This window comes from Microtus pennsylvanicus, chromosome 1, assembly GCF_037038515.1.
Source record: "Microtus pennsylvanicus isolate mMicPen1 chromosome 1, mMicPen1.hap1, whole genome shotgun sequence".
In the NCBI taxonomy this organism is placed as follows: domain Eukaryota; kingdom Metazoa; phylum Chordata; class Mammalia; order Rodentia; family Cricetidae; genus Microtus; species Microtus pennsylvanicus.
The window spans coordinates 183,034,484-183,046,889 of NC_134579.1; the positions used below are offsets into that span (position 1 = coordinate 183,034,484).

General features: G+C 40.5%; 1 protein-coding gene across 2 annotated transcripts in view; it reads left to right on the forward strand.

Moving 5' to 3' along the window:
- Ncoa7 (nuclear receptor coactivator 7) overlaps positions 1-12,406 on the forward strand; it is a 140,914-nt gene that overhangs the window by 55,663 nt on the left and 72,845 nt on the right. For both annotated transcript variants that reach the window (XM_075946459.1, XM_075946470.1), the window contains exon 3: positions 10,920-11,140. In XM_075946459.1, coding sequence (XP_075802574.1) covers positions 10,920-11,140 — 221 coding nt within the window. The remainder of the gene's footprint in view (positions 1-10,919; positions 11,141-12,406) is intronic.

The following is a 12,406-nucleotide window of genomic DNA, read 5'->3' on the forward strand; positions in this document are numbered from 1 at the left end:
ATTTGCTGGTCTTTCGTTGTCTTAGTAATGGAAGAAAATCCTAGAAAACAGGCATTGTGCTTCTGTGGCTTGCCTTGGCATCACCTTTATTGATCTTTATTAAAATGCAGGTTTTCACTGAGGCCAAGGGAAGTTTATGTGTATGTGAACCTAATACAGAAATATCATGATGACAAAACTTGAAACCAAAGGATCTCTTTCTGACTCTTGTGATCTTTGGAGTCCAGACTGTTTTAATTTTTACTCATGAATGGGAAGAGTTATTTTTATGATTAGACCTAGTGAAGGAAAAGAAACATATCTAAAATTTGTGATATTAGAGTTGGATATATCTACACAGATTTTTCTCAGTGATTAGGCATTATTTTTATTTGGCCATAATTCCAAAACAATTTTCATAAATAATTTTTAAACATTTTCTTTCTCTCTCTCTCTCTCTCTCTCTCTCTCTCTCTCTCTCTCTCTCTCTCTCTCTCTCTGTGTGTGTGTGTGTGTGTGTAATGCTCTCAGAGGACAGAAGAGAGCATAGGAGTTCCTGGAGCTGGAGTTATAGTTGTTAGTCATGGGCTGCCCAATATAGTTGCCAAACTTGGGTCTTGGTTCTGCATAAGTGGTACATGTTCTTAACTGCTGAACTCTCCAGCCCCTTAAGTGGTTTTAAAAAGGCCACTGTTCCCTTGACCCCTGCCTTTTAAGTTTGATTTTAGTTGGCAAATATCACAATTTTGGATTCAGGGAAACTGAACCTCTCTACTTATGAAACCATAAAATGAACTACAATGTAAAAAGTAGTTCTTTCTTAGAGATCATGAGTATTCTGTGCCAGTGACTGTATTCACAACAAAGCCAAGAATTTATACATAGTGAGAAAAGAACATGAGCGTGTATTAGTGTCTGCGATATGCTGAGGGCTTCTCTGTGTTATGTAGGCTGTTTTTATGTTCTTTCATTTACTTGTTTCCTTAGAACTCTCCCAGTAAGAATAACAGCAGCAGCATCGACGTAGCTTACGTTTTACAGCTCCTGAGAAGCAAGTACAGGTTGTGGTCAATTAACAAACCTTTTCTCTACATTTAACCATCACAAAAACACATCCAAAATTAATATTTATGTCAAAGACAAGGAAACCAAGGTCTATATTTAGTAACTTGCCAAAGATGTCCATACCTGAGGAACAAAAGACTATTCAAGCACAGATGATTTTATAACAGTTGCTAGGCTCATTCCATTCCTGTCCCCAGCTTAGATGTGACAAGAGTCAGGCTTCGACAACCAGGGAAAAAAGAAAAATAAAAACAGAGGAAACCAAAAAACAACCTACATTCTGTAGGTCAGAAGGTCTAGTGACAGGGTGCAGCCATAGGAGCAAAAAAGGGAGCAAAGTCTCTTGAGGGACATAGATGGGCTGCTGGCCATGAATTCACTGTGGGTAGTAAAAGTCAGAAGAATAATAAACAAGATTTGGCATATTGTTGCCATAGCTGCTGATATTTACTACGTTTCTATTGGTTTTTGCTTTTGTGATTATGAAATACTCCCCCGCCTAATCTGAAAGAATTCAGCATCAGATTATATAATTATGGAAATTCTACTGTACTCAGCGGCCAACCGTAATCCTGAATCCAGTAAACCTACCTATATGTATTTTCCTGTGTGCAGTTTGTTTGGGAAGATTTTGTTGTGTTTTCCCATTATTTTGACAAAATAAAGCGACATTAGAATACTATTACGTCGCATTTTTTTTATGAGCTCGTGTTCTGTCTACACTTCATCTTTTATGTTAGACTTTATTTCCCTAGAAGAGGGAGAAATTTAGTGTTAAAAGGCCTAAAAACACAGTCCCCTGGTTGTTCAACTTTGGCAGTTTATGTTTTTCTTTCTGTAGCTATTAGTCTCAGATTGTAGAGCATGGGTGGGTTTTGTTGCCTTATTTTGTTACTATTTTTTTGAGAGACTTTATAAATGGATGGTATAGCATATTGAACTCTGGACTTTTCCAACTCTTGGGAGTCTACAGTGGAAAGAAAATATACCAACTGTGAGTCATAAGGAAGACACGAGGAAGCCTTAGACTTTTGGGTAGGGTTAGTGTAGATTTAAATTTTTTTTTGTACATCAAAATAGCTTTAGCACATTTCCTAATTTTTCTCAGCCAAGTAAAACCATTAAAGCCAGGCAAGATATTAAAAACCTTCCCAGTCCCACGTCTCTATTTACTTTACCACAATTCCAAAGGAAGTCACTGGGCTGATTACCAAGAAAGCCAAGGCCAGAGCCCAAAATCTGAATTCAAATCAAATTCTGAGCAAGCTTGACATCAACCTTGCCAAGACTCTGAGGCTATCCCTTCTCCAAAGAGTTCATGGCATCCCCCAGCCTAGTGCATATTAAGGAAAATCAGAAGAGACACAGTGCTGTGTAAGCACACTTAGCAGGAACAGCCTGCCAGTCCTGTGGTAGTGGGAGCTAGCCTTGACTCAGAACAGCTGCTCCACAGCTAAACTCTGTCCTTGGGGACAGTGTCTGTCCTGTGACCTTGCTTAAGCTCCAGCTCTGCTCAGCCTTTCCTTCCTTATCTATGAAGCATGGATAAAACTGCCTGCCTCCTGCCTTTGTGAAACACACCTAAGGAGGCCAGCTTTGTTACTTAACCCCTAAACTTTTTTTTAAAAGAAATATCTTGCAAGGTTTTATTTTCTTTTTGTTGAAGATTTCTTTCTTTTTGTTTATGTGTATGAGTATTTTGCCTACACGTATGTCTCTGTGCCACATGCATGAAGTACCAAACGAGGGAAGAATGGGTGCTGTATCCTTTGGAACCAGAGTTATAGACTCTTGTGGTTGTCATGTGGGTGCTGGGAATCCCATGAACAATAGCCTCCAGCATTTCAGAAACTGTCTATCCTTGGGCTAGGGGCTGTGGACCAGGGGCATTTTCGTTGTTGTGTTTGGTGGATCTCTTAGACACAGTAATTAAAACTTGAAATGTAGCTTTTGAGAGATCTTAATTAATTTTGATAACCAGAGCTAGTGAGGTGGCTTTTTGGTAAAAGTGCTTGCCACAAAGGCCCGAAAAATGAGGCTGGTCCCCAGATCCCACATAAAGATAGAAGAAGAGCACCTGCTCCACAGAATTGGTTCTGACATCCACACAAGTGCCTCAGCACACACATTCGTTGTACATCATGACTGTGCAACCTCTCCCCATACATTACTAACGTGCAAAATAAACATTAATTCCAGTAGCTGTGGTTGGCTGGCTAAGTTATTTCTATAGTACAATTTTCAGAATTACATGGAATTCAAATTTAAAATTATGAAGAGTCAAATGTTAATTAAAGAAGGTTACGGTTTTATTTATGCTTTTTACAGTGCCGGGAATTAAATCCAGGGCTTCATTAATGCTAAGGAAGCATTGTACCACAGAGCTACATCGCCACCAAATCTATTTAATACATTTTCAGTCAGACATAGCCAGTGTATTTTCTCCTTAAATGTCTGCATCAGGAGATGAGCATCTGTTCTTGAGAGCACACTACTAATCGGGGAATGGTGTGTGAAGGGGCATTCCTGCAGAGGACTGACTTGAAGCCCAATGAGAACATGAGCTTCATTGTGAATTCACTCATTCACAAAGCAGTAATAAAGTACTAACCGTGTGTCTTTCCACAGCCCTGAGCATCCTTTAACAGAAGTCCTTGCCCTCATGAAGCTCTCGCTGCAAACACCAGTGCAACATAGTTTGGCAGCGCTCTATGTTGCACTACGTAAGAGTTAGCTAGTAACAAGCCTGCCCTGTCAACCGAGCATTTACAATTAATAATAAGTCTCTGACTGCTTATTTGGGAGCTGCTTTCTAGACACAGAGAAACTCCACATACAGGGAAGGGACTGCAAAGTCAAAAATCAACTTATTCAGAGTCCAGACTGATGAATGCCAGGGTCCCAAACTCATTAACTTATAGTAAGGAAGCTCTTTCACTCACAAATTATTTAACAGTATCTCCTGGTTGTTTTGTTAATTATGGCAAAGACAGTAATAGGGAGAGAATGAGATGTGTTTGTATCATGTCATTGGCCTTTTATTTTAATATAAAAAGGCTACAGATTCTAAATAAGCAAGCTTTTCAGAAGACCACTGTGGAAAGATGGGAAGTTCAGCTTGTGACCTCCTTTGCTCTTGGGGAAGGTCTATGGCTGTCATCTCCCTTTTTTTTTTCTGGCTTTGCTATGAGCTGCTTCAGAGACAGAACTCTAGTATTATCCTGACTTTTCCACAGTGTGGATGTTGTAGTACAGTGTTGGCCACTCTCATAATGAAACAATGACAGTCCTGGACAGAGTGATAGACAGGCAGAGTCTGCTGTGGTCATTGTAAGCAGAACGAGAAGTAGATTTGCTGAGGACGTTTTGGAGCTAGAAGGGACAGAGTTTAAATCAAGCAGTGGGACTCAGGGAGGATGAAGAACAGTTGTTCTTGTACTTGGTTTTATAATTTTTTAAAAAATGTTGCAAGATCCCCAGCGGCAGTAGGCAGCAGAAATGCTGTTGGTCCCATATGGTGGTAGCGGGCCATGTGAAGGTAGATAACAGGCCCTGGGAGCAGGCAGTCCCAGGCAGAGATGGCTGCAGGTCCCAGAGCGGTAGCCCCAGCAGTGGTGGTGGGCCATGTGGCGGCAGGCAGCGGGCCCTGAGAGCAGCCAGTCCCAGGCAGAGATGGCTACTGGTCCCTTAGCAATGGCTGGTCCCAGGCAGGGAGACACATGGCTGGCCAGCAGAAGACAGAAACATGGATAGACATGACTTGCAGAGTGAGGTTGAATATTTATTCAGGAGGTTATGGAGGGGGAAGGGGGAAGAGGGAAGGGAGAGAAAGAGAGAGAAAGAGAGAGAGGGAGAGAGAGAGAGAGAGAGAGAGAGAGAGAGAGAGAGAAGAGGAGAGAGAGACAGAAGGGGAAGTGGAGAAGTGGGAGAGAGGCAGAAGCGAAGCTGCCTCTCTGAGAGGAAGATGGAAAAGAGAGCGAGCTCAGGCTGAAGATCAGCCTACCTCAGCAAATGGGGGAGGGAGTAGGCGTGGCTTGCCTCTTAAAGGAACCAGGGACCAACACCATAACACTTGGGATTTATTTTAAAGAAAGTAAGTATAAGCTAACCAAAAGAAGATTTGTTTTCTTCATTTGCACTTATAGCAATCAAGTGCAAAATGGACTTTTTAGATGAATTCTAGGCTCAGGGAGAAACCCTGTCTTGAAAAATAAGGTAGCCAGTTATCAAGGAATATACTTAATGTTGATCTCTGGCCTCCGTACACAAACACACACAGTACACACACATATGCAAACACACAGACACATATATCTAACACACACACAGACCTTAGGTGAAATAAAGGAAATGATACAAAAACAAAGGAGAAAATTTGAAAAGCTCTAGAAAGCAGACTCTGAGGAATATTAGCTCTGCCATATGTGTCTAGCTGCCAGTTCCTAACCCTGGAAAAGGTGGCAAGTGTCTATTTCTGTATTTGGAAGGAAGTGCTTCCTATCAGGGCTCCAGAAATTGTTCAGATTTTTAGCTGCAAGACCAGGATGTTCCAGTTATAATGATAATGTCTAAAAAACCAATTTACTCTCACCAAAACAAAAACCGATTTTAGAAATTCTAAAACACTACATTTTACTCTGTTTTACTCTAAATTAGTTTGGTATTGCTATTTTCTAGACTATTCTCTTTTCCTTCTGAAATGACAGCTGTTTGGCTATACCACTGACAATAATAATCTGCCAAACAAGGAGAGAAAATGAGTAAGCCAACATATCCCATTTTGTTATTTCCATGAGTGAAAATTAGTGTCTAATGAGATGTTCCCAAACACTGCTGCTGCTGCTCATCCAAACACGTGCCCCAGATCAAAGCAGATTTAATTATCACAAGGAGAGGGTGAAATGGGGACATCAAGTGGAAAAATCCAGAACATGAAGAAATAACATATCTCAGGAGATAAGATACGGGGCTAATTTTATGCACCTGCTTTCTTCTAGAAAAAAAAAGTCAGTTTTGAAATATGTGAAAGGTACATTTCAAGCAAGTTTTGATGAGCTTATACATAGAGCAGGGCCAGCCATCCATCCATAGCCAGTGCTTTGAGAAAGTGGTCAGGCCTTTGCAGAAATCTTTCCTTGTAAAGAGACGCTTGCTCCCTGTAGAGACAAGGCACTGCGCATTAAGCCACATACAGTAATTTGATCAGAACATTTTTATTTTATTAGAGGCATTATCAGACCTACCTTCACAAAGAACCACCTATTTTTCTCCCAGTAAAATGCTTAAAATCTGACAGAAAATCATCATGTTCTTGTTGAAAATAATCCCTTTATTGTGACTAACAATTATTTGCAATTGTGTGTGCATTGTGTGTGTGTGCACGCGTGCATGCGTGCATGCTTAACCAAGCATACAAAGAGATGAAATGTGAACTCACGGCACTTTTTCCCAGCTGTCTGTAGCCCATCTGAAGGAGAAAATGAAAGTCGTAGAACCAGACCCCTTTGTGGCTCAGAGAACAATAGCGGATGGCATGCTTAAAAGTGGAATGTGTTGTAGATCTTAGCGCTTAGTTCTGATGTCATTAGATAGTATAACAAGATATCTTAGCAGTTCTGTCTCTGCTTCTTTTTGTTAGGTGTTGACATATATTATTTCAGCTAATCCTGCTAAAAGACCCTGCTGGTAGCTAAGGAAGTACAGTTATCACATTTAATGTTCGAGAATACATACTTTAGTTTTCTGAGCGGTGGACTCCATAGTTGTCAAAACCAAGGAGGCACCTTTTTTTTATTGAAAACTAGAATTTTAAATTCTATTTAAATTGAAAATTGTTTTTTGTAATTGAAAAGAGAGTCTTCTCTCGCATTATATACATCCAAGCCACAGTTTCCCCTCTCTTCTCTTAGTTTCCCTCCATCTTAGTTAAGGCTTCCATTGTTGTGAAGAGATACCATTACAGTATCACAACTTACAAAATAAATAATTTAATTGGGGTAGCTTGCTTACAATTCAGAGATTCAGTCCGTTATTACCATGGCGGGACATAGTGTGCAGGCAGACATGATGTTGGAGAAGTAGCTGCTATATGTTGCTATGCAGACAACAGGAAGTAGACTGAGATACTAGGTGGTATCTTGAGCATAGGAGACCTCAAAGCCTGTCCTCACAGTGACATACTTCTTCCATCAAGACCACAACTGCTTAAGGTCACAACTTCTAATAGTGCCACTCCCTATGAGATTATGGGGGCCAATTACATTCAAACTACCACACACTCTGACCTTGCCTTCACTCCAGTGCTACTCCCCCTCCATTTCCCTTCAGAACAGAGCAGACCTCCAAAAGACTACAACCAAACAAGACAAAACAGGATACAATGAGACAAGGCAGAAGCCCTTATGATGAGGCTGGACAGGGCAACCCAACAGGAGGAAAAGAGTCCCAAAATCAAGCAAGAGAGTCAGAGACACACCTGGTCTTACTGTTAGAAGTCCTACAAAAACACCAACCTAAACAACCATAACATAGGTAGAACACCTAATGCAGGCCCATGCAGGCCCCATGCTTGCTGCTTCAATCTCTGTGAGGCCATATGAGCCCTGCTTTGTTGATCAGGGGCCATGTTTAAGGAGAGACCTTTCTGGACTATTACATTTGACAGAAGAAAGAAGCATGAACTCAACATTGTTCTCTGTGTTTTCTAATGGTCATATCATTTTTCTACCTACATACTTCCATGTCTACAGCTCAACTATGTCCAGATACCCAAGAAAGCAGAGGCAAGAGATCTGATTTTTCTTCTTTCTTTTATGGAAAACAGAATTTTTTCTCACTTAATATATCCTGATTATGGTTTCTCCTCCCTTTAATCCTTCTGGTTCCTTTCCATCTCCCCTCCCGTCTGGATTCACCCCTTTCTGTCTCTCATTAGAAACAGGCTTCTAAGGGATTATAATACGATATAATATAGTATAGTATAATATGACAGAGAAAAAGCCTAAACAATAGGACAAACAAGGAAAAAAAATGCAAGAAGCAGATATAGACTCAGAAACCCTCTGGTTTTTCACACTCAGAAATATGACAAAAACACTAACCTGGAAGTCATATTCATATGCAAAGAACCTACAGTGTAAAAGATTAAAAATTTAATACATATATACACACACACACACACACACATATATATATATATGTATAAATTTAGAATGGGGGAATATCTGACAAGACATTATGAGAAAAAGGACTTCTAAGGATGCCATTGGGTTCATTTTCTGTTGGCCATCTACTGCTGGGCATACAACCTACCCTTAAGAATAGTTTGTTTCCCCAATGAGACCCCCTTGGAAGAAACTAAATTTTCATTTGCAAGTAGTTATCAATTAGAAATAGTGGGGTTAGGGATGGAGGTATGTGTCCACTTCTTTTAGCTCTAGACCCCATCTTGTTAGGAGCCATGTAGGTCTAGTGCATGCTGTCTCAGTCTTTAAGAGTTCATATGTACATCAATCCTGTTGATGTAGAAGGCCTTGTTTTCATGGTGTCCTTCATCCCATTTGGTTCTTATAGTTTCAGGTTATTGGTCATCCAAGCATGGTTGGGTATAGGTAGAGGCCACTTGTTCATTCCCAGCTGCCCAGACCTATCACTCAGAAACTATATTATTTGCAGTACTGTTTGGCCAATAGCTTAAGCATATTTCTAGCTAGCTCTTATATCCTAAACTAACCCATCTTCATTAATCTGTACATCACCATGAGGTAATGGCCTACTGGCAAAGTTTCAGTGGGCTGAAGTGGAGGTATCTGTCCCTGCTGGTGGCTGCATGGCTTCTCACTGGCTCCACCTACTCTCTCTTTCTCTATCTGCATACAACTCCTACCTTGCACTATTCTGCTAAGCCATTGGCTAAAACAGATTTATTTATTAACCAATAAAAGCAACACATATACAGAAGGACTTTCATAGCAGTTTGGTATGGGTTCCATATTGTGGAGTAGGCCTTAAGTCAAATCAGACATTTGTTGGTGTGGTGGTTTGAATGGAAATGGCTCCCATAGGCTCATAGGGAATGGCATTATTGGAGGTGTGACCTTATGGAGTAAATGTGGTCCCATGGAAGAAGTAAGTCAGTGGAGGCAGCCTTTAAGGTTTCAGAAGCTCAAGCCAGGCCTAGTGGCTCACTGTCTCTTCCTGCTGCCTGAAGATGTAGATGTAGAACTCCCAGCCTCTTTCCAGCACCATGTCTGCCTGCACATTGCCATGCTTCCTGCAATGACAATAATGGACTAAACTCCTGAACTCTAAGCCAGCCCCTCTCCCCTAATTAAATGTTTTCCTTTATAAGAGTTGCCATGGTCATGGTGTCTCTTCATAGCAATAAAACCCTAACTAAGACAGTTGGTTACTCCCGTTAGCTTTGTGCCACTCTTGCCTATTTTGCAGGTAGGACACCATTGTAGATCCAAGGGTCTGTGGCCGGGTTCATGTTTTACCTTTCTTGTTTGGTAGTTGCAGAGTACCTTCCTATCTAGACCAAAGGCACTAGCACGAAGGGGTGAAGGCTCGATGTAGATACCAGCTTAACTTCTCCATGTTCAATGATCTGCATAGGTGTTGTTTGCAGCAGTGGAACCAGAGGAAAGAGAACTATGTAACAATGCAACCTGCAAAACTGGTGTTCTCTACCTAGGCAGAAGAATGCTAATGCCAAATAGATTTATATGGAAATAGAGTCCCCAGGTACATAAGGCTAAGGACCTTTTTCTGAAAGAGCTTATTTTCTGTAGAACAGAGAGTTTCCCAAGGACTAGTTGACTACAAAGTGCACATCAGCTCACTGCACAGCATGCGTCTCTCGGAAAACATTTTCAGGGACCGGATTCAGTGAATGATGATAAACTTCAGCTCCCAAGACCTTGTGGGTAAAGAGCTGGAAGCATCAAATTTGTCCACTAAGTTATCAGCCAGAGCTTACATTAGCAATCACAATGATTATTCATAATGGCTATCTTGTACTATTACTAGGGGATTTTAGCTCTCAAGAGATGTAGAGCTTTAGGACTCATGTTGTGTGTATAAATAAAAAGAGTTACCCAAACCAGAGAGGTGTGAAAAATCTTGATACTGCATGTAAGCCAATATAAAAGACGTTTCATACTTGCTGTTATGTTCATAGGTACGGCTGAAAACCTCAAAACACGTTTTAAAAATTTACAATGCCCAAATGGGACCGTATAGTTGAGTTACTGTATCTTGACTTAAAAACAATACTCATCATTTCATAGCCAACAGAAAAATGCCATTTTTCTCAGATCTAGAAAGTTTTATCTCATACTTCTCTCAGATTTAGTATTGTGGATGCAAAACCGAGGAAAGATCCTTGATCTCTATGTTAGAAAATTTAAGTAGTTAGAAAAGAAAAATAACTCTTGAATAGTTTTATGAGACTATTCAAGTTTTATGTTTTATGTTATAAACAATAGTTTTATGACTTCAAACAACTTCTTTTTCTTCCTCTTCTTCCTCCTCCTCCTTTTCTTTTAAGTGAAAACAGAACTGAAGATAACACTCAGTGGTAGAGTGATTGTTTAGCATGTACAAACCCTGGCTTTATTCCCCAATTCTGTCAAAAAAGGGATGGAGGAAGACCTAAACTTGGTGATACATGTTTGTAAGCCCAGCAATTAGAACTCTGGGGACAGGATGGTTATAAGCATGAAGCCAATATTTGTGCCGTGTAGCAAGAGTGGATGAGGAGGGGAGCATAGTGTTTTATTTATCAGATAATTCCATATTCAATTCCCACAGCATAGAATTCGGATTGCATGAAGCAAATCACATCTTCACTGTTTTCCTTTTTTCATTCATAGACTAAAAAAGAAGAAACAAGCCAAACAAAATGCAGACATCATCTCAGCTACAGCCACAAGGAGTAATTCCGGGAAAGAAGATGCTAACTCAGTCATTTTGGAACAAGACAAATTCAACATTGCAGTGGAGGGGGAATATAACACTGATGAGAAAAAGAAGAGAAAAAACAATCAGTTAAAGGAAATCAGGCGCACAGAACTGAAGAGATACTACAGTATTGGTGAGTATCCGTGACAGTGTTGGAATATATTGTTTGAAAATCTGTCATAGGCTGAGCACAGTGGTATACAACAAAACCCCAGCACTCAGGAGGTAGAAGCCAGGGGAAAGGGAATTCAAAGCCAGCTGGGTTATATGAGACCTTGTCTCAGAACAATAGCAACAATGAATTATAATAACTTTACAGTTAGGTATGGGCATCACAAATTTGAGGCCAGCCTGCTCTACATTGGAGAGCTCAGGTCAGCCTGGGTAGATAAGCCCCACTCCATCTCAAAATAAAACAAACAAACAAACAGACTTCCATCCTCAAAAATCAAAGTCTGTGAGAATTTGCTGAAAACTATGATTATGGGTTCTCATCATCATAATAGCACCAGCTTATAGAGCAAGTACTCTGTGTCCCTGGCTCTTGTTTTATATGTTATATAATATAACAGGATAGCTATGAAATCGTTGGCTCCATTTAGCTCTGCACTTTGGTCATTAGCAGTGTGTCCATCACATATTGTATGCTGATAAACATTTTCCCTCTAGGAGAAATATGCTTTTTTTTTCTTGTTGTGTGTGTGTGTGCGCGCGCGCGCGTGTGTGTAGATATGCTTTCTTGTGCATGCAAACAAGGGTCAGAGGTTGACCTCTGGAAGTGTGTCTGTTGCTCTCAACCTTATTTGTTGAGACAGGGTCTCACTGAGCATGGAGCTCAGTTTCAGCTGGACTGGCTGGCCAACTATCTCCAAGAGTTCCTCTCTGCCTCGTAGCATGAGGGTTATAGGAGATCATCACTATATCCTGAGTGCTGGGGATCAAAATTCAGATCCCTAGGTTTATGTGAGCAGGCACTTTGCCCACTGAGACATTTCCAAGGCTCGTTTCATTCCTGAGTGGTCATAAATAGAATATATGGACTATAAATAAACTATAGATGGAATAAATAGGTTGATGGAAGTATTGATAGTAGTGACTACAATTTTTGCAGGAGGCAGAGACTAGCATGTATCAGCTAAAAACAACCACCAAACACAAAGCCCGCTCCTTTAGAATAAATCCACAATGTTATGGAGTTTCTTAGAATAGCCATTGATGGAAATAAACTGGGAAGGATGGCATATCTAGCTCTACTAGGCTCACCCACCTCGTACCTACTGTTCTATCACATGCATGGCTGGAGTCTATTTCAGTGGATGTGAAGAGATGGTGTCAAGAGTCAGAAATTTGGTGTATGGGCCATGACTTGTTTAATATTGCTCGACAGAAAGAGAAAAGA